At 44.3% G+C, this 25,220-nt stretch overlaps 1 protein-coding gene across 2 annotated transcripts in view; it reads right to left on the reverse strand.

The window, feature by feature from the left end:
- FAIM2 (Fas apoptotic inhibitory molecule 2) overlaps positions 1-25,220 on the reverse strand; it is an 82,086-nt gene that overhangs the window by 12,299 nt on the left and 44,567 nt on the right. For both annotated transcript variants that reach the window (XM_053296749.1, XM_053296750.1), the window contains exons 7-11: positions 22,736-22,786; positions 20,041-20,080; positions 14,501-14,538; positions 6,051-6,138; positions 4,020-4,115 (exon numbers count right to left, since the gene is read on the reverse strand). In XM_053296749.1, the coding sequence (XP_053152724.1) occupies positions 4,020-4,115; positions 6,051-6,138; positions 14,501-14,538; positions 20,041-20,080; positions 22,736-22,786 (313 nt within the window). The remainder of the gene's footprint in view (positions 1-4,019; positions 4,116-6,050; positions 6,139-14,500; positions 14,539-20,040; positions 20,081-22,735; positions 22,787-25,220) is intronic.

Here is a 25,220-nt window from a genome sequence, read left to right on the forward strand (position 1 = left end):
ATTAATCCCTATGTAAAATCCATGTGCCATCAGAGAGTCCAACACTATTGACATCAGAGAATCCACATGTATTGGATTCCCTGATAGCACATAGATTCTAAATAGGGATTCATTGTGTACAATCTACATGACATCAAAGAATCCAACACATGTGGACTCTCTGATGTCAATAGTGTTGGATTCTTGGATGGCACACAGATTCTACATAGGGATTCATTATGTAGAAAAACTGGGCCAGAAAACTGGGCCAGAAGCCAACAAGCTGGAGGGAGGATTAGGGCCCCACTGCACTCACTCACCACACCCACCCACCCACACACACACACACACACACACACAAGTACAAGACAGCCAGCCAGGAAAATACTTAAATATTATAATATTTTTTTAAAATAGAGAGGGGATGGGGAAAGGGGATGGGGAGAGGGGAAAGCAGGAGTCAAACCTCTCTCTGGAGAGCACCAGACTGCAAGGCAAGGCAACCAATGGAGCAGCAGTAATAGCTCCTCAGTCTCTCTCAGACAGTAGGCAGAGCAGTAGCAGACACAAGCAGTAGAGACAGAGAGAGATTCCAAGCCACAAGGTGGTCTTTAGATATACTTTGAATAACCCTCCTTGGAGCATCTCTCCTTGTCCCTCCCCCTACCCCCGGCCAATGGGGTGACAAGTATCCCTGAGTGACACACTTTCAAAGCCACTCAAAGGGCCAGATACAACCTGGCTAATCGGGATCTGCAGCACAGCCAATCACTCCAAGTGACACAAGTTTCACAAAATGGATGACAGTCTCTTTCTTACACAAAATGGAGGCTCGAGCCAGTTAGAACCAGCTCTATTAGAACCTGGCTCGGTCCAGTTTGACCTAGAATCAGCTCTTGTTTTTATTTTAAATTTCAGGCTCTACCTAGAACCATTGAGCCGGAGCGGTTCTATCTAGAACTGGTCTGCACATCGCTAGGGCTTTTAGGAGTGTGCATGAACGGTGGTTTGATCACTGGTTCAGCTCCAAACCGGTTCAGCACTGCAGGGAGGGGAGAGGGAGCCTGAAGAAAGAGGAGACTCCACCGCCCCATGCAGTTTCCTGCTGGGGCAGCGCTTGGCCCAGGTACTCCCACATAGCCCCAACATGCACATGGCGCTCACACATACACAAGCGCCATTTGCATGATCAGCAATACCATGCTGACCACACAAATAGTGCCCGCGCATGCACAGATGCCATGTGCGTACTGGCCCCACGCAGGGGTACTTGAGCCAAGTGTCGCCCAAGCAGAGAGTTGCATGAAGCAGCAGAAGGCAGGTAAGGAATTGCTCTTCTCTTTCTTAAAGCTCCCACTCCCCGCTCTGTGGCACTGAACAAACTGTGGTTCGTGCACACCTCTGGTGGCTTTTCCCTCGTTGGAAAACACTCAAACATCTGATCCGTCATCTGCAGTGTGGTGATTCAGGCCAGAAATAGTTTTATCATATGATCTTCTGTTTGTGTAGACTGGGCCTGCATAATGGTTCTGAGCTGGATAAATAAAAAGCGGGGGGCGGGAATACAATACATTTACAAAACTCTTACAATATAGGACATTTGTTCCAAGCAGTGCGTATGATGGTTCGGTTCCCTAATCCTAGCCAATATTCCAAGGTAGCCTGCATTACTGCAGACTGGTCCACCCCAACATTACATGGAGTCAAAAGACAGGGGGCACCCTGGGAAGAAGAACTAATGAGCAGTTAGCTGTACTTATGGGTTATAAGACATTAAACCTTCCAGTAGGTTCTGGCCTTTGTGAACACCAAGACTTTGTTCTTTTCTAGACTTCCCAGTGCACAGGCGGATACAACAGTCATTCCAGAGGCCACATTGTTCATTATTGTGAATTCTGGGCTTCCACAGAAATGCAGGCTCAAAATACCTATACCAAAAGTCCCTCAGGTAGATGTCTCCATCCACCCAGACAGGTATCTTCAACATTTGGATCTCGTTTAGATAAGAAATGGCATTAGAAATTGACTGGATTGCAAAGTGCAGACCTTCAATGAGATTTCAATGTGATGTTTATTCAGTACTGACCAATAGAAGGGAGTAAATTAAAGACCAAAATGTATTTTAAAGTGAGATACTCAGTTACTTGCAATCATCAGAGGTAATCGAAAGCCCTGCCCAAACTGGAATTCAAGCAAACAAGTCAAGTCCACAGTGATTAATAGGGGCTTCATCACACTAGCTTGTTTGAGCTCCCTGCTTTTGTCAACATTTTCCAATATCTACTGGGCTCTCAGCAGTGATAAACTGCAGAATGAAAACTCCCTGAAAGGAACAACTGAAAGCTTCCAGCCTCTTTGCCCTCTTTTTCAGCTACCGTCTTCCTGTCACAATCAGACCTTGCCTCATGAACAAAGGTGGGTCAGGAGTAGCACAACCCAGTGCCAACCATTTCAGTTGCAAGGGAAAGATGTGGAAACAGAGGCAGTTATACAGTGAAGGGGGGGGGGAACAGAGATAAGGGCCAGGAAGGAGTTGAAATTACGGCGTAAGTGTGCTCTGAAAAGAACAGTGGAAAGAAAAGTAATTTAATAACCCAGGAGAAGGAACGTCATAATTAGTTCTAGTAGACAGGCTCCCACTGGCTGCAGCAGAGAAGCAAGCAGGCAGGGCTATCCAAGATTACACCCATCTCGTTTGCTGTGCATGCAGGACAGAGCCTTCTCTGTGGTTGCCCCAGATTGTACTCCCTTCCAGAGGAGATCCATACCACTGTCTCTCTTCCAGTTTTTTTTAATGCAAATAGTTAAAAATTGCCCTTTTTATTTGGGCCTTTGGCCAGGGAGCTTGAGGGCTTGTGCCTATGAATTGTCCTATTTGCTTGATTTTAATGGTTACTATCTGGTTCTGACAGTACACATTGGTTTTAGTTTTTAGCATGTATTTTTAACACAATGGGATGTCTTCTAAATATCGCACACCATCCTAAATTCCTAGGAAAGGATGTTAATAAAAATGCAAAGATAAATAAAACAAATAATAAATCACCACAAGATGGATATATATAAGGAAGCTTTCCTACGCAGACCCAAGGGAGTGAGAGAATTTTTCAGTTTTGTTCCTTGATTGGTTCTTGGGTTTGCTCTGCCATCCTGTGCATGCTGCTCCTTCTCAATTCCAGTTTAACCCAGAGAATTCCTAAGATCTGACTCTGAAGCATGCACAGTTTGCCACAGCTTTCTATCCCTCAAATTAATAAAACACCAAACAACTTGGGGGGGTGGGGGCTAGTCTTGGATTCAGGTAAATAGGATACATCTCTCTGCCCCCTTTATATTACCCATGTGTACGTGAGATAGCATCCAGACTAAGTTAGTCATAACTAACTTGCCTTATTGATTTCAAAGGTGCTTAACCTTGACTAGCTCATTTAACACAGGAACATAGGAAGCTGCTTTATTCTGAATCAGACCATTGATCCATCTAGCTGAGTATTGTCTACACCAGGGATTCTCAACGTTGGGTCCTCAGATGTTATTGGACTTCAACTCCTCTAACCCTCAGGCCCAGTGGCCTCTGGTTGGGGATTATGGGAGCTGAAGTCCAATAACATCTGAGGACCCAACGTTGAGAATCCCTGGTCTACACTGACTCGTAACGGTTCTCCAAGGTTTCAGGCAGGAGACTATCCCAGTCCTACATGGAGATGCCAGGAACTGAACCTGGGACCTTCTGTATGCAAAGCAGATGCTCTTCCACTGAGCTATGGCCCCTAGCCTAGATAATGCCAATGTACTCAGTGGTATTCTGCAGATCTCTGTTTTGTTTTGTATTCTGGGTTGTTCAGGTTGAACTATGGGGAAGTAATGGATATATTAGAAAGTTCAATGTGACAGGCTTTTGGTCTCTGTTCTGACTTTAAGACAGGGCATAGACCAGTCTTAATGCTCTGGCCCTGATCCTCACTGTCCTCCTGGAGATAGAGGGACACATGGAAGGATGTGGGTTAAGGTTTTGTCTGCAGACACAAGATGAGACTTACATATTTGAAAGGAAGGATGATGGCCAGAATGATCCCACTGAAGAACAGCACCATCAGCATCACAAAGAGCACGCCCTGGCAAGAGGTGAAGTCAAACTGTGGGAGGGAACAAGAGATCATGACTGGACCAGCGGATACTGAATGGATGGAGCTGAGGGCTCCTGGTCCCCCAAGGATAAGGCACCAACAGAATACAGGCTTACCGTTTTCCCCAGCATTTGCTATTTTGCCCACAACACAGACTACAGCTCATGCTCTATAGTTATACAACTGAGGTTCCCAACTTTTTCCTTTATGTGGACCACTACAGCGCCATTGAAAGCTTTTGCAAACCACCACGTAAGCAAGTGGCATCAAAAATGCAACATCTAATATTTTGTTATGCCTACTCCCCAACATATTGCACTTGTCACAGAACATTTACTGTGTACTGTGTAAATTACTGCATAATTTACCTTGATTATATTATTTCATTATCTTTCCCCCCCTTCACAGACTAACGGATATTCTTGCAGATCACCAGTGGTCCATGGACCACAGGTTGGGAACCACTGTTATACAACAAACCCCTAGATTCTTGAACTTACAGAGGCTGCCATGGTGATCCACCGCTGATAGCAGGGACCTGCTTGGGCTGCTGCACAACTTAAAAGGCAGCCCGAATGGTGTAGCAATGGGGCTGCCGCACAGTGACTAAACTGCTTCCAGGCAAGCAGTGCAGCAACCTTTTCATTGGAAACCATGGAAAGGAGAGCTGTGCTGCTGCTGCTGCCTGGAAACAACTTTATGTGTTTAAAAATAAAATGCTATGTTTCAAGTGGGGTTTGCACTCATCAAAGGATCAAGCAGGAGTATATAACAAAAGTCCTTTATTAGAGGTCAGCTTCAACATCCATCTGAATCCCTCCTGCTCCTACTCCATGCTGTAATAACAAGCACTTCCTAGTAGCTGTCCCCTCTATCTGTATCTTCCCCTGTGTTGCTGTGTTATTCTTCCTGACTGCTGCCCCACCTCTCCTACTTAGTTCCACATACATTGATACATCTTTCTTTTTATAACATTGACAAAAAGAAAACCCTTTTTTTAAAAAAGAAAGAAGGAAAATTAACAATAAAATTTCACAAGACAATCCCATTTACCTCTTTTGTTTAGAAATATAGGCTATTCTCAGGCGCATCCTAAACCAGGCTAGGGAAGCCCAATCTGGTTTAAGTTGTGTGAAAGAACCACCGGGATTGGGTCGGACCCTGGTGGGGCAGCACCACCTAGCCCTGCTTTGAAACCCAGCTCTTAGCCAGGGTTTAGGGCTCAAGCAAGCCCTTAACCTGGGCTCTGGGACTGTGTGTTCATTGCCCCAGTGGGCACAGAGACGGGCGCCTAGAGCGCCTGTCTCCTGGGGAATCCCCCAATATATCACATGTCACACAGTGTATTGTGGGATCTCCGACCAAAGGCCAGGATGCCTGCATTATTAGAGAAATCCTTTATCAGAGAAGTCAGCTTCAACATCCAAGTTTCTCCTACTCCTACAACATGCTGCAATAACAAGCACTTCCTGGTAGCTATTGCCTCTAACTATATCTTCTCCTGTGTTGCTGTGTTATCATTCCTGATTGCTGCCCCACCTCTCTTGCTTAGTTCCACATACATTGACACAGCGTATATCACATGCATGTAGAACGTATGCACGATATTGATCCTGTATGCCTTTATGCCCCAGTGTGAAGGTTCTAAATGCAGTGGGGTAACTGAGATATTTGCTTAGGGCCTCCACAAACCCACGCCTCAGTCTGGGCTCTAGTTTAAGTTTCTTCCTGACGTGCTAGTTTTCTAAGTGGAGTGATTATTTCATGTGTGTGTGAGGGGGAGTTCAAAAACGTGACCTTACTGCTACCTGCATTCTGATGACATACATTCAAGGAACAGCTTTATCACCTCATAACTGTTTGTAGACTAAATAGGCCTATATTCCATCCCAGCTCTATCAGGTATCATTGTCAGGAACAAGCTCCTGAAATCAACCCACTCACCTTGGTCTGGAAGCTGAATATGGTAACAGAGAGACATACTAGCGCTGTGATCCCTAGACACAGAAGGACTGACTTGGTGTTGTAGTAGCTGTACAGGGAATAATGAAACAAAACGGCATTTATGATTAGATCCAAAGTAGGATTGGCAGCAAAATTTCAAAGGTTCATAATAAATTCCAGGGTTCCTCCTAAACCGAAACATGTAAGACATCCCAAGGAAAGCCAAGTGAGTTTCTATAAGACAAGTGAAATCTCTCAAAGGATTTCTGAACATTCATAATCCAGAAGAAGGTCAAATGAAAACCTGAGAAAGGGCTTTGGCAGTCTTGGGGGGTGCTGCTACAGCTGCGGGGGTCTCTGGTGGCTCCCCCATCCCACCGGCCTTTCATCGAGCCTCCTTGGGCCGTTTCGGCCTGTTTCAGGGATGTTTTGGCCCTGTTTGTGCATTGGTGGACATTTTGGGCCGCTGCACATGCATGTAGGCAATTTACATGATCTGGGTCATGACCTGGTCATGCAAATGGCCCGTGCACATGAGCAACGGCCCAAAAAATGCCCGCAGCATGCACAAACAGGGCCAAAATGGCCTCAAAATGGGAGACTCAGGGGCAGACAGGCTGATTGAGAGGGAGTGCATTGTACATTAACGTTGTACAATTGTAAGTTGAATGCTTTGTTTTAAGCTACTCTTTGTGGATCCAAGCGCACTTTCCAGTATGCTTACCATGTTACGACTTGCCCCATCTGGTTTTATATTGAGGAGGGTGACGGGCGGTGTGTGCGCAAGTAAATTTTATGGACTTTATGGTTATTGGTTAGGATCTGCAGCAGCTCTACCAGCAGCTCCAGCTTCGAAACGCTACATGAGCTGCAGAGGTCCAAACACCACCAACTAAACATAGCACCGCCTGGCATACATAATATCACCTTTTAGTTTGTTTCCATGGCCACATGATCTAAACACCTACTCTTCCTTTTTTTAAACGGAAAAGCTCAGGGCGTAGAGCTCTATGCCTGAGTTGTATGTTTGTGCGATATGGATGGGCTGCAGAGAACAGAAAATGCATCACCATGGTGACTTTAGCCCATTCCCTTCCGGAAAGGAAAAATATCCCACTCAAGGTCTTCCCTTGACTTTCCCAGCAGGATATGGTGTCCAGGCACCTAGGACAAGAGAACTCCAAGCTGGCATGGCTTCGTATTTGAGGAGAAGAACTAAAAGAGGATGGGAGCAGGGGCCTTGCTAGGTGCTTAAAAGATTTGGGGCCTGGGCCCACAGCCCTCTTCTGGTAATTAAAATCAAACAGAAACTGGAGGAGACAAGTTCTGGACTGGGAGCTAGAACATCTGTTTTGGCCCTAGCACAGCACCTTTAGGAAGGAGACAGAGATGAGAAGTGATGGTTGCTGCTAAAGCAGCAGCAGCAGGGGTAACCCCTCCCTTCTAATTGAGCAGGAAGTGGCTGACGAGATTTGAGGCTCTGAGCCACTCGTTGGGGGTCCGAGCCCCATGGGCCACCCTCCAATGACTCCCAAGGATGGAAAGATGTTGCTAGAAGGATGCTTCCTTTGCGATTTCTCTGTAGTCCAGATCTTGCACAACTGATCCTTTGTTTCTGCTGTAACAATCCCATGCAGAGAAGCATCATGGATTGCCATTGTTTTATGTTGATCGGATGGCCAGCCAATTGTGGTGGAAGGACAAAGAATGCAGTGGGAGGAGCAATAAACAAAGGCAGTCCTTGCCCACAGAATCAGAGGGAAAAGAGCAGAGCAATACATGTTAAGACCAGTGCAGCAAGTTTTTTCTGCTGCTGCAAAATTAAAACAAAAAGCAAATTGAATTTGAATTGCAATCCTAAGCATTTCTATCTAGAAGGAAGTCCTACTGAAATCAATAGGATTGTCTTCTGCATAAGCACTTTTGTGATGGGGCTATGCCCAAATTGTGATTGTCATGATTGTCATGATCATTCTGTTAGATCTCAGCTGTTATATTCTGCTCAGTTTTGATCATCACATTTTAAGAAGGGAAGAGAACTCCATATATAAGAACTGCTTTGCTGGAGTCTAAAAGAGTCTTTTTAGTTCAGCTCTGCATCCAGCAACCAGCTTGAGTTTTAAGTGTTTTGCTTGTAGTTCTCTGGCGAATAGGTCGTGTTTTGTAATCCAAGTTTAAGGCTAGGCATAGTGGCGTATCTAATCACAGTTTGTGTCATAGCTTTTGTGGAGTTAAAGGGTTGTAAGGGGCTAGGTATGCTTGTCTTCTGGAGCATTTTACAGCATAGGAGAGTGGCTAGAGTGCTGGACTAGGACTGGGGAGACCCGAGTTCAAATCCCCATTCAGTCATGATACTTGCAGGGTGACTCTGGGCCAATCACTTCTCTCTCAGCCTAACCTACTTCACAGGGTATGTACTACATCACTCTGGGCTCCTTGGAGGAAGAGTGGGATATGAATATAATAAATAAATAAATGCTTTTCTAGCCACGCTTTATGCCGGGGACTATTATTTTTGGTCTCTTTTATAACCGTAAAGCCGCGGTGGCTGGCACGGAATTTACCAACCCTAAAAGGGTTAACTATATCTAAATCAAGCTTTCGCTTATGGTTAAGATATATGGTTAAGATATGCTGTAAACCTGTGGGGGTGTGGCAAGGCAAGGTGTTGTTGGCTACAAGACATGATGTGCCTGATACCAGCTCTGTTGGCCTAATTAGAGTATAGATGGGCATTTTCACAGGCATGAGGATATTTGCATGTGTAAGATTAGTTAAAGATAACAGCAAGTTTAGGACCCAAATGTTTTGTTTCTGGGGTACTTTTAGTAGTCCATCTCGGCATCTTCAGTGCTGTGCTTTAAAAATTAAGCTACAATGACATGTATATAATATGTAAATATGTCTGTATAATATGCATAGATGTATATATATGTGCACAACATATAAGTGACTCTATGTGTATATATAAATAGCTATGGTTGCACTTATAATCTGTAGAGTGTGTAAAGACCATAATCGTGCCTATGGTTTATCAGTTTAGTTGAATCTCGCTTTAGGGGTTGGACGAGGACCAATTTTATTAAACGGAAAATTATTGGCAAGGGGGTGGGGGAGGTTGCCATAAATTAATAATGGGAAAAAATTATGTGAGTGAGTGTAGCAGCGGGGTCGGCAGAGGCGTGCGTTCATAATGCGTATGTGCATATGCATATACACGTACATTTGAGTACATATGAGTAGGGTGTGAGTTCAAGTACAAGTATGTGTAAAAATCTGATAAAATTTAATTAAATTTTTTATAAAATTTGATATTATCAAGCACAAATATGTCTAACAAGCATTAATTTAATAACCACCCTTTTTAGGTTAGTGAAATATACCACATGCACTGTAGGTCCCGCTGAACTGATTTGCAGGTGACAGTGACTATGGGGCTCTGAAGCCAGCAACCCCCAAAATTTAAAAAACCTAGCCAGGATGGAGCAGTTATGCTATGAGCATGGGTACGAGGGTAATTAACCCATTAACCAGAGGTCTCGGGAAAAGTGAGAATAAGGGGATACACCAAGATTATACCTGAGAGAGAAGCCAGAGGCCTAGGAAAAAGTGACAAGGCTTGCCGTAATGCCGCGATACTATTTAAAATGGCCTTGACGCTAGTAACGAAATGTATTGGTGGGTGGGTTGGTGGTTTCATGTGAGTTGTCAGATCAATAAATAACCCATTGGAAGAACATTCACTATCTGTCTTTTAGGCATTCATGATATGTAAATGTACGATTAAGGTTCTAATGGGACACAGAATATCCGTAGGGATAATACTAATATGCATAATATATAATATATATAGTCAGGCTAACAGGTTTATGTATAACAATATATGCATGCTTTTGCAACAAATGAATGCACAATATACATAGTATGTATTATGTACGATAATATAGGCATACTGTTCTAGTCAAATTAACAGGATCATGTATAACATGATGTCACGAATGAATGCACGATATACATAGCATGTAGTATGTGTTTGAAGTACATGAGAGGAGCGGAGGAGGGGGCTGCACAGCTACCCTCATTGTCAGGGGGGTTGTCGGGGGGAAAGGTAATAACATTGGGCAAAAAACAGCCCAGGTGGGCTGCGAACAGAAGGTAGTTTATTAAAATGCTAGTTTGGGGGACTATTGATGAGACTCGTCTCTCTCTTTTGATGTTTTTAGAAGATATAGGTTATATTTTTGCGCTATAGGTTGTTAAGGGAGTTTAAGAAGTAGATCTTCTAGTTTGGCAAGGGCGGGTATCAGAATTAAGAATATGAGGAAGTAGAGATTGAGGCCAATTGTCCGATAGTAATAAAAGGGGGCTCTACTGGCTGCCCTCCAATTCATGTTAGTACAATAATATTAGCAGCGAGGGCTCAGAAGAAGAACTGTGAGAGTGGACGAAAGATACAACTTTGTGGTCTTGCTGTATGGAGAAGAGGGGCCAGTATTAAGGTTAAAATTGAGAATAGAAGAGCCAGGACTCTGCCGAGTTTGCTGAGGAGAGATCGAAGGATGGCTTAAGCAAATAGAAAATATCAATCAGGCTTAATGTGTGGGGGTGTAATAAGTGGGATTGCTGAAGTGAAGTTTTCTGGATTACTTAATAGGTTTGGGCAAAAGAAGGCTAAGGCAAGCAGGGTTATAAGGATGGTAGTAGCCCCTAGTAAGTCTTTGGGCGGGAAATAGGGATGGAATGGGACTTTATCTGGGTTTGAGTTAAGGCTGGTTGGGTTGTTTGATCCAGTTTCGTGAAGGAAAAGAAGATGCAGGCCAGCTATAGCCAGAAGAGCAAATGGGATAATAAAGTGGAAGGCAAAGAATCGGGTTAGAGTTGCCTTGTCAATTGAAAATCCCCCTCAAAGTCACTCTACTAAGTTAACCCCAATGTATGGGATTGCTGATAGAAGGTTTGTAATGACGATTGCGCCCCAGAAGGATATTTGGCCTCAGGGTAGGACATATCCTAGGAAGGTTGTAGCTATGATTAATAATAGGAGAACGCCTGTGTTTCAGGTCTCTTTGAAAATGTATGTAGTAAAGTCCGCGTGCAATATGCACATAAATACAGATGAAAAAGACTGAGGTGCCATTGGCATGAATGTTTTGAATGAGTCACCCATGTTGAACATCTTGGTAGATATGGGCAATAGATGAGAAGGCGGAGATAGTATCGGCTGTATAGTATCAGCATTGCGAGAAATAGTCCAGTAAGAATTTGGATAATTAGGCATATTCCGAAGAGGGACCTGAAGCTCCATCAGGCAGAGATGTTCGAAGGGAATGGAAGGCCAAGGACTTATTTACAATTTTAAAGATTTGGTGGGTTTTTTGTGTGTTGGTTGCCATAATATGTTTTTGTAGTTAAACCACAATGGTGGTTTTTCAGGCTGCTAGTCTTGGTTAATATCGAAGCAAAAACAATGATGTATATTATTGCTTTATTAGTTTTTTGTTTCATTTGGGGATCAATCTCTGTGGCTTCTAACCCATCTCCTTATTATGGGGTGGTTGGATTAGTTGGATCAGTTTGGGCGGGTTGTGGGGTTTTAGTTGTTTTCAGGGTTTCTTTTATTTCTTTAGTATTATTTTTGATTTATTTGGAGGGTGGGATATTAGTGGTGTCTGCATATTCTGTGGCTTTTGCACCTGAGCCATATCCTGAATCATGGGAAAGTTGAGATGTCTGGATCTATTTTATGTATTATTAACTCTTGTTTTGGCTGGTTGATATTTAGAATTTCATAATCTTGAGGGGTGGGATGTAATTGCGGTGGATATTTTAGGGCTATGTACAATTTGGGTGGATCTTAGTGGCGTCGCTATGTTGTACTCTTCAGGGGGCTTGTGCTTGTTAATTTGTGGTTATGGCTTGAAAGTAACATTATTTGTAGCGTTGGAGGTAGCTAATGGTATATATCAAGGGGACTTGTGTGAGGTTTACAGTTGTATTAGGGCTAGGATAGAGGCTGTAGAGATAATAAATGTTGTGAGGTAAGCCTTAATTAATCCTTTATTAGCGTGGGAGGTTTGGTTAGTTATTGTGATATTGAGTGCTGTGATTATTTTTGGGCCTGTTTTTTCATATCATAATAGGTCATTAATATGGATTGATAGATTTTGCCCAATTAGTAATGTTGTTTTTGGTTGATAGCAGTGAATGATTGTATTGAAAAATCTAAGTTGGTTGGAGAGGTGATGAAGTTGATTATGGTTATGAAGTGTACAGGTGAAACTCGGAAAATTAGAATATCGTGCAGAAGTCCATTAATTTCAGTAATGCAAATTAAAAGGTGAAACTGATATATGAGACAGACGCATTACATGCAAAGCGAGATAAGTCAAGCCTTAATTTGTTATAATTGTGATGATCATGGCGTACAGCTCATGAAAACCCCAAATCCACAATCCCAGAAAATTAGAATATTACATGGAACCAAGAAGACAAGGATTGAAGACTAGAACAATATCGGACCTCTGAAAAGTATACAGTGTACTGTGCTTGATTGGCCAGCAAACTCGCCTGACCTGACCCCATAGAGAATCTATGGGGCATTGCCAAGAGAAGGATGAGAGACATGAGACCAAACAATGCAGAATTGCTGAAGGCCGCTAATGAAGCATCCTGGTCTTCCATAATACCTCACCAGTGCCACAGGCTGATAGCATCCATGCCACGCCGCATTGAGGCAGTAATTGCTGCAAAAGGGGCCCAAACCAAGTACTGAATACATATGTATGCTTATACTTTTCAGAGGTCTGATATTGTTCTATTCTTCAATCCTTGTCTTATTGGTTCCATGTAATATTCTAATTTTCTGGGATTGTGGATTTGGGGTTTTCATGAGCTGTACGCCATGATCATCACAATTATAACAAATTAAGGCTTGACTTATCTCGTTTTGCATGTAATGCGTCTGTCTCATATATCAGTTTCACCTTTTAATTTGCACTACTGAAATTAATGGACTTTTGCACGATATTCTAATTTTCCGAGTTTCACCTGTAAGGGTTGTTGTTTTGGTTGCTAGTTCTATGGCAAAGATTAGGCCAAGGATTGTCACAATTAATGTTGAAAATTTTGTTAGCGGGGATATGGTTATTGCTGTGGCTTTAATTGGGTGGATTGTTAGGGAAATTAACAGACCTGTTGTGAAACTCCTAGTGGCTAGTCGGAGGATAGGGTTAATAAGGGTTGAGTTGTTTTCACTAATAGGAATAAGTGGCACAAAGCGCACGGATCCCATTTGAACAAAAAAGAGGATACGTGTGGTATAGGCGGCTGTTAGGGTGGTGGCAATTAAAGTTAATAGCAGGGCTCAGGCACTTAGGTGGGAGGTATTTATTGTTTCAATAATTGTATCTTTTGAGTAGAATCCGGCTAGAAATGGCGTGCCTTTTATAGCAAGGTTACCAATGGTTAGGCAGGCGGTAGTGATTGGGAGGGTTGTTTTTGCTGAGCCTATTTTTCGAATGTCTTGCTCGTCCTTTAAGTTGTGGATTAGTGTGCCAGAGCAGAGAAAGAGTATGGCTTTAAAGAAGGCATGTGTTGAAATGAAATGTGAACGAAGGCTAGTTGTGGTTGGTTTCGTCCAATGGTTACTATTATTAGACCTGATTGGCTGGGTGTGATTGCCCCTACACAGAGGCATGAGGAGAGAATTTTTGTATTTATCTCTAGGAGGGGGTGAAGTCGGATTAGTAGTAAGACCCCGGCCACGACTATAGAACTTGAATGGAGTAGGGCGGAGACTGTAGTTGGGCCTTCTATCGCTGAGGGAAGTCATGGGTGGAGAGAGAATTAGGCGGACTTACCTATTGCTGCGAGTAGGAGGCCAAGTAATGGGAGTATTTGCAGTTTGTTTGGTGCTGATATGAGTTCTTGAATTTCCCAGGTGGATGTGTGTATTGCGAGTCATGCGAATGTTATGATTAGCCCAATATCTCCAACACGATTGTAAATAATTGCTTGTAGTGCTGAGGAGTTTGCGTCTGTTCGAGCAAACCATCAGCTGATAAGGAGGAAGGATATAATTCCAAAACCCTCTCAGCCCATAAATAGTTGAAGTATATCATTTGATGTAACCAGAATAAGTATTGCTAGGAGGAAGAGGAGGAGGTATTTAAAGAATTTATTAATCTGTGGATATGGCTGTATATATCACGCAGTGAACTCAAGGATAGACCAGGTGATGTATAGTATTGGTCTATCATAAAGCTGAGGTTAATGCTAAAGTTTGTAATAGTTATTCATTTAAGGCTTGTAATTGTAGTTTCGATGCCCATGTTTCTGATGCAGAGATAAAACATCAGGAAAGGAATGCCAAAGAGGGATACTCGGAAACAAAAATCTCATACAAAGAAGAAACATTGTAACCATTCAAGCTCCTTCAGTGAGTGACCTACCTGGAGAGCATCCCAGTCAGATAGGCCATGGACAGAGTCTGCGGATACAAATACACTCAGTTATTTCAGAAACTGGTACTTAACCCATTAAGACATAACCTCTTAATAGGTATATTCTTTGCAATTACACAGGGCAGGCCTGTACAACTTGTGACCTACCAAACCAAAAGTAGCCCAGCAGACATGTATGGTGGCCAAGCAACAGGTTAGAGAAAACTTCTGGTTTTGCTGTCTGAATGGGAATGCAGAAATGAGGGGTGTAGGGAGGGGCAGCAAGTGCAGGAATGTAAGGGATATGGCAGATCAGCATAATGGACTGGTAGGCCATACATTTTGTAGGCCTGCACTTATCTGTGCAGTTATGCACAAGATATACAGAAGAATACTCCCCTAAGCTACAATCCCATGCATGTTTACCCGAGAGTAAGCTTCATTAAGCACAGTGAGACTGACTTCTGAGTAAATGTGCACAAGATTGTTAAGCACTGAAGTTCCTCAGTTGTTCACACAACCATGTTCATGCAAATTTCTTTTCATGCATTTCCTTTTTGCTTTCTGCCCATCTTAGGAAGGAAAATTATGACTGTCCAATGTTCCCATACACTGAGGAATGGATCATGCTGCTTAAAAACCTATAAAACCCTAAACAGCTTAGGCCTTAGGAATTTAAGAGAACATCTTCTTCGCCATGAGCCCCACCGCCTGCTAAGACCACCTGGAGAGGTTCGCCTGCGGCTACTCGGGAACAGGCCTTCTCTGTTGTAGTTCCTGGACTTTGGAATGTGCTCCCTGTTGAAATAAGTGCCTCCCCATCTCTGGCAACTTTTTAAAAGGCACTGAAGACATGTTTATTCACCCAGGCTTTTAATTAGATTTATAGTTTTAAATAATGTTAATACTGGGTTTTTAATTTTTTTAATCTTTTAAATGATTTTAATAGCTAATTGATTTAATGTTTTAAATGATTTTAATTGTAAATTGTCAACATTGTCACTCCTGACTTGTTGCAGAACTAATTTAACACCAATTTAATACATTGAACATTTTCAGACAGCAGGCTTTACCACGGCTTTACCACGAGGCTTTACTGCACGTTTGTGGCAGAACAGATACCCGAACACAAAAAGAGGATTTTTTTTACCCCACACATACATCGGGCTAGGTTCCAATATGGAGGGGGAAACCTGAATCGTATGTGAAGTGCTCTCTAAAATATCGGGATCATTAGGAAGGGGATTGAAAATAAGACTGCTAATATTATAATGCCCTTATACAAAACTATGGTGCGGCTACACCCAGAGTACTGCGTACAATTCTGTTCACCACATCTCAAAAAGGCCACTGTAGAAAAGGTGCAGAAGAGGGCAAACAAGATGATCAGGGGCCTGGAGCACCTTCCTTATGAGGCAAGGCTACAATACCTGGGGCTATTAAGTTTAGCGGGGGAAAGACTGTGGGGAGACATGATAGAGGTCCATAAAATCATGCATGGTGTGGAGAAAGTAGACAGAGAGAAATTCTTCTCCCTCTCCCATAACACTAGAACCAGGGGTCATCCCATGAAATTGATTGCCAGGAAATTTAGGACCTGGAGGTACTTTTTTCACACAACACATAATCAACTTGTGGAATTCTCTGCCACAAGATGTGGTGACAGCCAACAACCTGGATGGCTTTAAGAGGGGTTTGGATAACTTCATGGAGGAGAGGTCGATCAACGGCTACTAGTTGGAGGGCTATAGACCACCTCCAGCCTTAAAGGCAGGATGCCTCTGAGTACCAGTTGCAGGGGAGTAACAGCAGAAGAGAGGGCATGCCCTCAACTCCTGCCTGGTGGGCCACTGTGTGAAACAGGATGCTGGACTAGATGGGCCTTGGGCCTGATCCACCAGAAAGTAAATCTGATTTTAATAATCTCAGAGGAACAATAGGCTATCTAGACTAGATCAACTAATGTGAAAAAGAACCCAAAATGAGTGCCGAAAGAACTCTGAACCGGTCTGGACTTGAGGGCGGTCCGGCACTGCTGAGGATACCTCCCTGCCGCCCCTTCCCCCAGTCGTCGGCAAAAAGCTTCACAAAGCCTTTTGCATGTGCGCATGTCACGTGCGCGCGCTGCAGGTATCCTGCCGCCCCAAGAGCTTTACTAAACGAAGGCGCCGGCAGGGGAAACGCGGCGGGGGGGATAAGTACACCCTCCCCCGCCCTTAAAGAGCCCCTCAGCAGTGCCGGACCGCCCTCAAGTCCAGACCGGTTCAGAGGCCTTCAAAATGGCCTCCAGACTGGTCCGGGCTCATCCCTACTTTTAAGTCACCATCTGGAATGCACCCAGCCAGCTTCTTCAATAAAGTGCAGGCTCTGACACAAATTAACTGAAATTGATAGTATGAAGCTGATTCCCAGGACACCTGGACATCTACTAGTAGGTTGTTACATGCCAAACATATGTTATAAAATAAAATAAAATAAGCAAGAGTGGGAGACCATGACAATAAAATGTAATGCAATGTAAAAGTGGTGGTTCTTTCGGCACTCATTTTGGGTTCTTTTTCACATTAGTTGATCTAGTCTAGATAGCCTATTGTTCCTCTGAGATTATTAAAATCAGATTTTCTAAAATCCAAGGTACATGTTTGATTATAGTCATCTACTTTCCATACAATCAAAAATTCCAGCATTACCTGACCATTCCCCAGGCTCTATGATTAACGGAATTTGTTTGCCAAAAGATACGAGTTGTTGCAGTTCCTTATTACTACTAATTGTTGCTTCCTTGAAACATATTTAAGTTGCAGGAGAGCAAAATGATTTCCCTCTATGAATGCTTGTGTTTTGTGTGGGCAGGGAATGTAAGCAGGTTTACTAGTGGAGCTCTAACGGAATATATTTCTACTTTTATAGGCTTGTGGGATTGTTATCCCACCAGGAGCTTTTTCAGACGGTGACTTTACCGCAACTTTACTTTGGGAGGGTGGGTGTGCATTCACATATCAGCCAGTTTTACCCCAAAGTCCATGTGATAAGAACATAAGAACAGCTCTGGTGGATCAGGCCCAAGGCCCATCTAGTCCAGCATCCTGTTTCACACAGTGGCCCACCAGGCAGGAGTTGAGGGCATGCCCTCTCTTCTGCTGTTACTCCCCTGCAACTGGTACTCAGAGGCATCCTGTCTTTAAGGCTGGAGGTGGTCTATAGCCCTCCAACTAGTAGCTGTTGATCGACCTCTCCTCCATGAAGTTATCCAAACCCCTCTTAAAAGCCATCCATGTTGTTGGCTGTCACCATATCTTATAGCAGAGAATTCCACAAGTTGATTATGTGTTGTGTGAAAAAAGTACCTCCAGGTCCTAAATTTCCTGGCAATCAATTTCATGGGATGACCCCTGGTTCTAGTGTTATGGGAGAGGGAGAAGATTTATCACGTGCGCGCGCTGCAGAGACGTGACGTGTGCCTGTGACGTGCGCACGCGCAAAAGGCTTTATGAAGCCTTTTGCCGACAGCTGGGGGAAGGGGCGGCAGGGAGGTATCCTGCCGCCCCAAAAGCTTTACTAAATGAAGGCGCCGGTGGGGGAAACGCAGTGGCGGGGGGTTAAGTACACCCTCCACCACCCTTAAAGAGTCCCCCACAGCAGTGCCAGACCGCAGTTCCGTGAACATCCCTACTTAAAAGGGCTTCGCAACATATAGGCTTGATGTGTGTTTGTACAATCTGGGTTTTGTCACTGTCTTGCATATGGGAATAGCAAGGTTCGCATGGCCAGAGCCTGTTTCTGGATCTTATCTTGATGTTTCAGGCTTCAAGCATTGTATGCTCATTACAAAAAAGTAGCTGATTATTTTTTTTTTTTTTAGTTTTCAGAACAGTTTGCAGGCTTGCTGGGTTTACTCAGAAGTAAACAATTCAGTTCAAGGGGCTTCCTCCCAAGTAAGATAGCATGGAGGCAGACTATTTTTTGCCTTTAAAAATTATTTTTCACCCTAACCCGGCTCTCAAACACAAATTGTGATGCTGCATCCTGCGCAAACAAGGGGGTGGGTGAGTAGTTTTGGTGCAGTCCTGCCAGCGATACGGCTGCGGCTGAGAAGCGACTGCCAAGGCGAGGGGCGTCTCCCCGCCCATGCCCGGCTGTAGCAGGGAGGTGTGGTGGACAGCGAGCCCCTTAGTCAAGGGAAGAGAGTGGCAAGAAATTAACCAAGGGAAAGGAGGTGAGGGAAAGCCATCTGTCACCTGCCCCCTCTTCCTCTTCTCTCTCTCTCTCTCTCTCTCTCTGGAAGGTGGTGATATTAAATCTGATGATGGCTTCAAAATGTTAGGGTGAAAGCTGTGGGATTTTACACCACTTCTCCCACAGTATGGAAAGCCCCCTACTGTTGGTCTCCAAACTCTGGTTTTTCATGTCATCACCACTGTGCACTAGCTAGCACTCTTCCTCTGCATCTTTTGGAGAAGTCAGCACCTTCTGAGCAGGTGCAAAGAATCTTTACCTGGGGCTAGAGGACTGCACAGCTCAGTTGCCTTGCTCCTTCTAGTGACACTGCTTCTGGCAACGTGAGGGGGCAACTATTTTGACAGCCTCTTGCAACAGGCCAGCATTTCCCTCTTCTCCTTCTTGGGGCTGTTGTGACTGGTCCGACCAGTTGCAACAGGCTGTTGTACTTGGAGTTCTGCCGCTCTTGGCTGGAGTCCGTGATCGCCTAACGACACAGATGCCACTGCTAGGAGGAGATCGGCACAGCACCCAGCATTACTGCATGTTGCAGAAAGGATTGCTGGGAGGACCCTGTGTCTTTAGGGCTACCCTTGCTTCTTCGACAAAGAACAGATTATCTACCTCTGGCATATCACTGAAAGACCCAATGCAAAAAGAAGACAGTTCTCCTATTCTTCAAAAGTTGGGTAGAAGAGGGAATTTCAGCAGTGCAGCTTCTCTGAATTCCATATGACAAGTTGCGTATGCCAACATTCCCTCTTCTACGCCAGTGTGAAAAGTACAGGGGTCCTGTCCTCCTTTGCATCTGGTTACCTTAACAGGTGCACTCATATGTGCCACATGTTACAGAGGCAATTCCCACAGCACATTCTCTTGGGTGCTTTCCAGATTAGCCACTCAACAGTGGCAAAATGCTTCCGTTCAGGCAAATCGCATTCAAAATGTAAATAGCAAAGTGCCCAGCAGGGGGAGCAGTCTCGCGAAAACTAACCAAGAAAAAAAAGGAACTTCCTTATGCCAGATATACATTATAGCACTATATTGCAGTGATTAAATTAGAAACAAGGCATTAGAAATCTGAACGGCACCCTGCTGTCAGCGTAGGGACTGAGGTGTCACAACACAACAAGTGTGGTAGCATACTTCAGAGATATGTCATGTCCCTGTTGCAGGGTGTAATCTGAAAAGCACCTTGGCCGACCACGATTTTTTACTTCCAGTTCCTGGGAAGAGCTGAGAGGCATCCTGTGGGTCACAGAAGATCAGTCCACAGTTCCTATAACATTCCTGTTGGTTAGCCCAAGCAGAGTGTCAGTTATGTTACTCACAAAGATACTCAAGAGGATCAGGTTCCATGGGAAGTACCTCCTGTGAATTAAGTGAAAGGAAGACAGTAAGCACTGATACCCAAAGGGCATAATCACTGAGTAGAAAATTGCATAACATGTTGCATAATAACATAATTAAAGAGCAGCACAGCACTTAGAGCAGTCGGGCAACAGAATGCTAATTCTGCTGGGTAACTATAGTTCACAGCTTCCAGAGAGGTAGCTGTGCTAGTCTGTTGCAGTAAAAACATGATAAAGTATTGTGCACTTTAAAGGCTAACCAATTACTGTAGCATAAGCAAGCATGGAAGACATGAGGTAGACTGCAGTTCACAAAAGCTTATGTTACAATAAGGGCTAGTTCTCATAATCAAAGCAATACTGGGTAAACGAAAACCGGAGAACCTGGCAGGGCATGCATTCCTGTGGAATGTATTGTGTGAACTCAGAAATTTTTTGCCGACCTCAAATTTGGGCGGCAAAAATCTGACATCTGATCAACATTGACAAACCAAGTTAAAATCGAAGAGGAATGATTTTGGTTAAAACGATTCACCATGCAAATCTGAGATTGGCAGAAACTCCTGAGTTCACACAATATGCTCCATGGAAGCGCACATGCCACTGGGATCTCCGGTTTTTGTTTACCTGACCTTTCTTTGATCATGAGAACCAGTCCGAAGTTGCTTAGTCTTTAAAGGTGTCACTGCAGAAGATGCAGTGCACAAATGCTTCTCTGAATGAGGTTACGGTTATGCCAGCTTTTCAGCTTGCCTCTGTCGGTGTTCCTTTAACCGTGGCTTGATATGCAGGATTTAGCAGGAGGCCTTGTGGACAGCAAGCTTTGCTGCAGGTTTACCGCAAGGCTTTACTGCGGGTTTGGGGCATAATGGATACTCTGATGAAAAAAAGGAATTTATTTTTTTAACCACGGACATAGATCGGGCTAGGTTCCAATAAGGAGGGGGGAACCTGCATCGTTCGCATGGACTTCAGGGTGAATCTGGCCAATATGTGAACGGACACCCACCCGCCCAAAGTAAAGGTGCAATAAGAAAGAGCTCCAGGTGTTGTTTTTCACAGCTCGGAAGTGAAAGTTATATCCTCTTAATTGTGGCGAACCATGTTGCCATTAAAGGCACAATGAGGGGCGAGCTGAAAGGGTAACGAGCCTAATTTGAACCTAACCTTACCTAGGAGAATCAACAATTGAAATAGATCTGGTCTTTCAACCAAGACAGGGGTCAGCAACCAAAGGCATGCAAAATGCTTTTCAGTGGCATTCATACTGGACTAGTAGTGTGAGTGCCACTCAAAATCATTTCTCCTCCATCACAAAGGTGCTCTAACTGCATGATAAAAGCAGTGGCAGCATCCAGCGCGTGATGCTTCCATTACCGTTGCTGCTATTGGCAGCAGAGGCGAAGAAGACGGAGGAGGCAGTGAGGAGCAGGGGTGCAAGAAGTGGCAGTCCCATTTAGAAGTTTGTGACGAGCATGCAAAGTGAGAGGTGACCTAGGATTCTGATGTTTCTTTTCAGTGGGACCTGATACCTAAGGATCGTTGGGGTTCAAGAAGTTGAATTTGGGGTTGTTGATATCATTCTGGCAGATGCGAGCTTCAAACTCGGGGCTGTTTCTGGCCACAAAGCTGGCTGTCTTGTCCACAATAATATGCTTATTTAAATGAGAATTTATGAGGCTGTTCCCACGAGCTGCCAAGCCCAGGCTTAAGCATGAGAACTGCCAGGATCTGCGCAGCACTAAACCCAGTGCTGAAGCCCAGCTGTTAGCCAAGATTAAAGGCTCCCAAGGTCACTGACACAGAGATGAGCACCTAGAGCACCCGTCCCCTGGGGGGATCCTCCAGTACCCTGTGCTCAGTGTTCAGCACACTGTGTGATTCTAGCAGGCCGGGACAAGTCCCAGCCTCTGTTTATCCAGGTTGCTGGGAGCAGCGCGGATAATCAGCCATGCTGCTCCCGGCAGTGCTGGTTGTGTGAGCACATGGCTTGCGCGCCACACTACTTAGAGCAGTCGTCAGGAGGAAGGTAGGTTGAACCCTGCTTCCCCCCCACCCTCTGCCCACCCAACTGCGCGTGTGAGTGAGTGCCACTCAAAATCATTTCTCCTATGGTCATGTGAATAGCCCCAATGTCTTTTGATGGCTGGTAGCGACTAGCTAGTGGACAGAACTACCCACTTGGGGAGGTTCAAGGGAAACTTAACATAGAAGCAAAAGATGCAGAAGCCTGAGTTTTGCAGCTTTCTGGAGTATGGGAGGAGGAGGGGTCCAAGGGCAGACTGTTGACTTTGGGGAACAGCTTTCTAAGGCCAGCATTGTCTGGCTTAGTTCTTGCTCACTCCCCATGCTCCACGTCTATATTTGTTAATAAACCAATATTACAAAAACACCTTCACCCTCCCCAGGAAAGTTGACCTGGAAAAGATGGCCTCTGGACCATCCCACCCATTAGGGAACTCAAACGGTATCATACCAAAAATAAAGCCTGGCATTTGGGATGTTGTTTGATCATTCAAGAAGAAAGCAGATACAAAACAGAGAAAGGGGATGACAGAGAGAGGACCAGCATGAGCTGATGTGAGTGTCACCAAACTTTGCAGGTAGCACAGATCACTTCGCTACCTATATGGAGATCACTTGCAGATCAAATATGTTGAAAATAGTATCTTACCTGGGTCCAGAGCAGCAGGCCAAAATCAAGTAGGTAATAAAGAAGACAGCACTGGGAGGAAACAAAAGAAGAAAATGAGAAAGTCAGCTGCAGGAAAAACATGCCTTTTGTTGCTGTGATTAGGAGGATCTCTTGTCCATATTTCCTTCATTTATAAAGACACAATACTGTCTGTCTGTCTATCTGGTCTTTAATGATCCATCACAACCTCATAGTGACCAAGAAACAGAGCTCGGGATGGAGCTCTCTGGATGAAAAGGGGCAGAGGTGGGGCTATGTAGATCAGTGCATGAATTACAGGGGGACTAGTCCCCCACCTTTGTGACAGCTCCCTTAGCTACTCTACTGAGAGGAGGCTATAGGAGGAGCATGATTTGGACAAAGAAGGGGAAAGGAAGGAGTGAGGCTCATAGATGTCAGCCCCCCTTTCTCCCACTAATTTTAGCACAGACATAGATAGGAGCAGGCTTGATTCTCAGTGGCTAGAGACTTTGGCCCTCCTGCAGATGTTGGCCTACAACAGAGCCAGCGTGGTGTAGTGGTTAGAGTGCCAGACTAGGACCGGGGAGACCCGAGTTCAAATCCCCATTCAGACATGAAACTAGCTGGGTGACTCTGGGCCAGTCACTTCTCTCTCAGCCTAGCCTACTTTGCAGGGTTGTTGTGAGGAGAAACTGAATTATGTAGTACACCACTCTGGGCTCCTTGGAGGAAGAGCGGGATATAAAATGTTAACAACAACAACTACTACTACTACTCCCATAAATGTTGGCCACTGTGTCTGGGGATTATGGGAGTTGTAGGCCAAAAACAATTGGGAGGGGCCAAGGTTCAGCAGGCCTGGGCTAGAGTCATCAAGGTCAGGTAGGAGTTAGTCCCTAATGGTGTCTCCAAATACTTCCCAACACAGCAGTGTGGCAATCATTTGCAATCAGTCTTAGGGGGCAAAGGTACCAAACCTAGGATCCTCAGATGGTGTTGGACTACAACTCCCAATGAACTGTCCACCACAACCCAAAGATCTCTTTCCTGGCCAGTCATCTACAGCTCTACAGCTCAGACCTCATCAGTGTATATGGGAAGTTGGGTTTTTTTGCCCCAATATGCATCACTTTACACTTGCTAACTTTAAAGCACATTTGCTATTTTGTCACCCACTCACCCAGTTTGGAGAGATCCTTTTGGAGCTCCTCACAATCTCTTTTGAGATTGCTTACCCCAGAAGTTGATTACCCCAACTTCTAGATCATTTATTAGTGAACTGTCCATTTATTCCCAACCTTTGTTTCCTGTCCTTCAACCAGTTACCAATCCACACATGAACCTCTCCCCTTATCTCATGCTAAGTTTTCTCAAGAGTCTTTGATGAGGAACTTGTCAAAAGCTTTTTGAAAATCCAAGTATACTATGATGACTGGATCACCCTTATCCACACTCCTGTTGACACTCTCAAACAACTCCGAAAAGTTGGTGAGGCAAGATTTAGCTTTGCAGAAGCCATGCTGGTTCTCCTTCAGCAGAGCCTGCTCTTCTATATGCTTAATAATTTGATCCTTGAGAATGCTTTCCATCAATTTGCCCAGAACAGACATTAAGCTAACCGGCCTATAATTTCCCGGATCCCCCCTGCATCCCTTTTTGAAAATCGGTGTTCCATCAGCTACTTTCAAGTCCTCCGGTAGAGAGCCCGATTGTAGGGATAGGTTGCATATTTTTGCAAGGAGCTCTGCAATTTCATATTTGAGTTCTTTAAGGACTCTCAAGTGGAGGCCAGCTGGCCCTGGCAATTTGCTAATTTTTAGTTTTTCCAGACATTTTAAACACCATCGCTTATCATATCTATCTGACTCAGTTCTTTAGCCTCTGTCTCTGAGAAGCTTGGTTCAGGCACAGTTATACACTTAGTATCCTCTGCATGAAGACAGATGCAAAGAACTCCTTTTGATTCTCTGCAGCCTCCATATCCTCCTTAATAATCCCTTTCACTCCTTCATTGTCTAACGGTCCAACTGTCTCCCTGGCAGGTTTCCTGCTTCTGATGTATTTAAAGAATTTTTTGTTATTCCCCTTGATGCTTTTAGCTAAATGTTCCTCAAACTCTCTTTTTGCCTCCCTTATTGTTGCCTTGCATTTCTTTTGCCAGAGTTTGTGTACATCCAGAGTTATATGGATGAGACTCTCAGGGACGTGATAGAGGCATCCCACTCCCAGACTGGTGGCTCCTCTGCTGTCAGAGAGAATAAAGGTCTCAGGGAAGGGGACATCATTCCAAGGAAGAGGGGAACACTCCCTTAGAAGGGATGCCTTCCATGGATGATGAGTTCATATCCTCTTGCACAGTGGATACTCCTTAGGTGGAGGGCTCCTTTTAGTGGGTGATTCACTCATTAGGGGTATAAAGAGATGGGTCTGTGGCCCGTGTGTAGACCGCACAGTGACTTGCCTGCCTGGTGCAAAAGTTGTGGACGTCATGTGGAATCTAGAT

This window comes from Hemicordylus capensis, chromosome 2, assembly GCF_027244095.1.
Source record: "Hemicordylus capensis ecotype Gifberg chromosome 2, rHemCap1.1.pri, whole genome shotgun sequence".
NCBI classification, from domain to species: Eukaryota; Metazoa; Chordata; class Lepidosauria; order Squamata; family Cordylidae; genus Hemicordylus; species Hemicordylus capensis.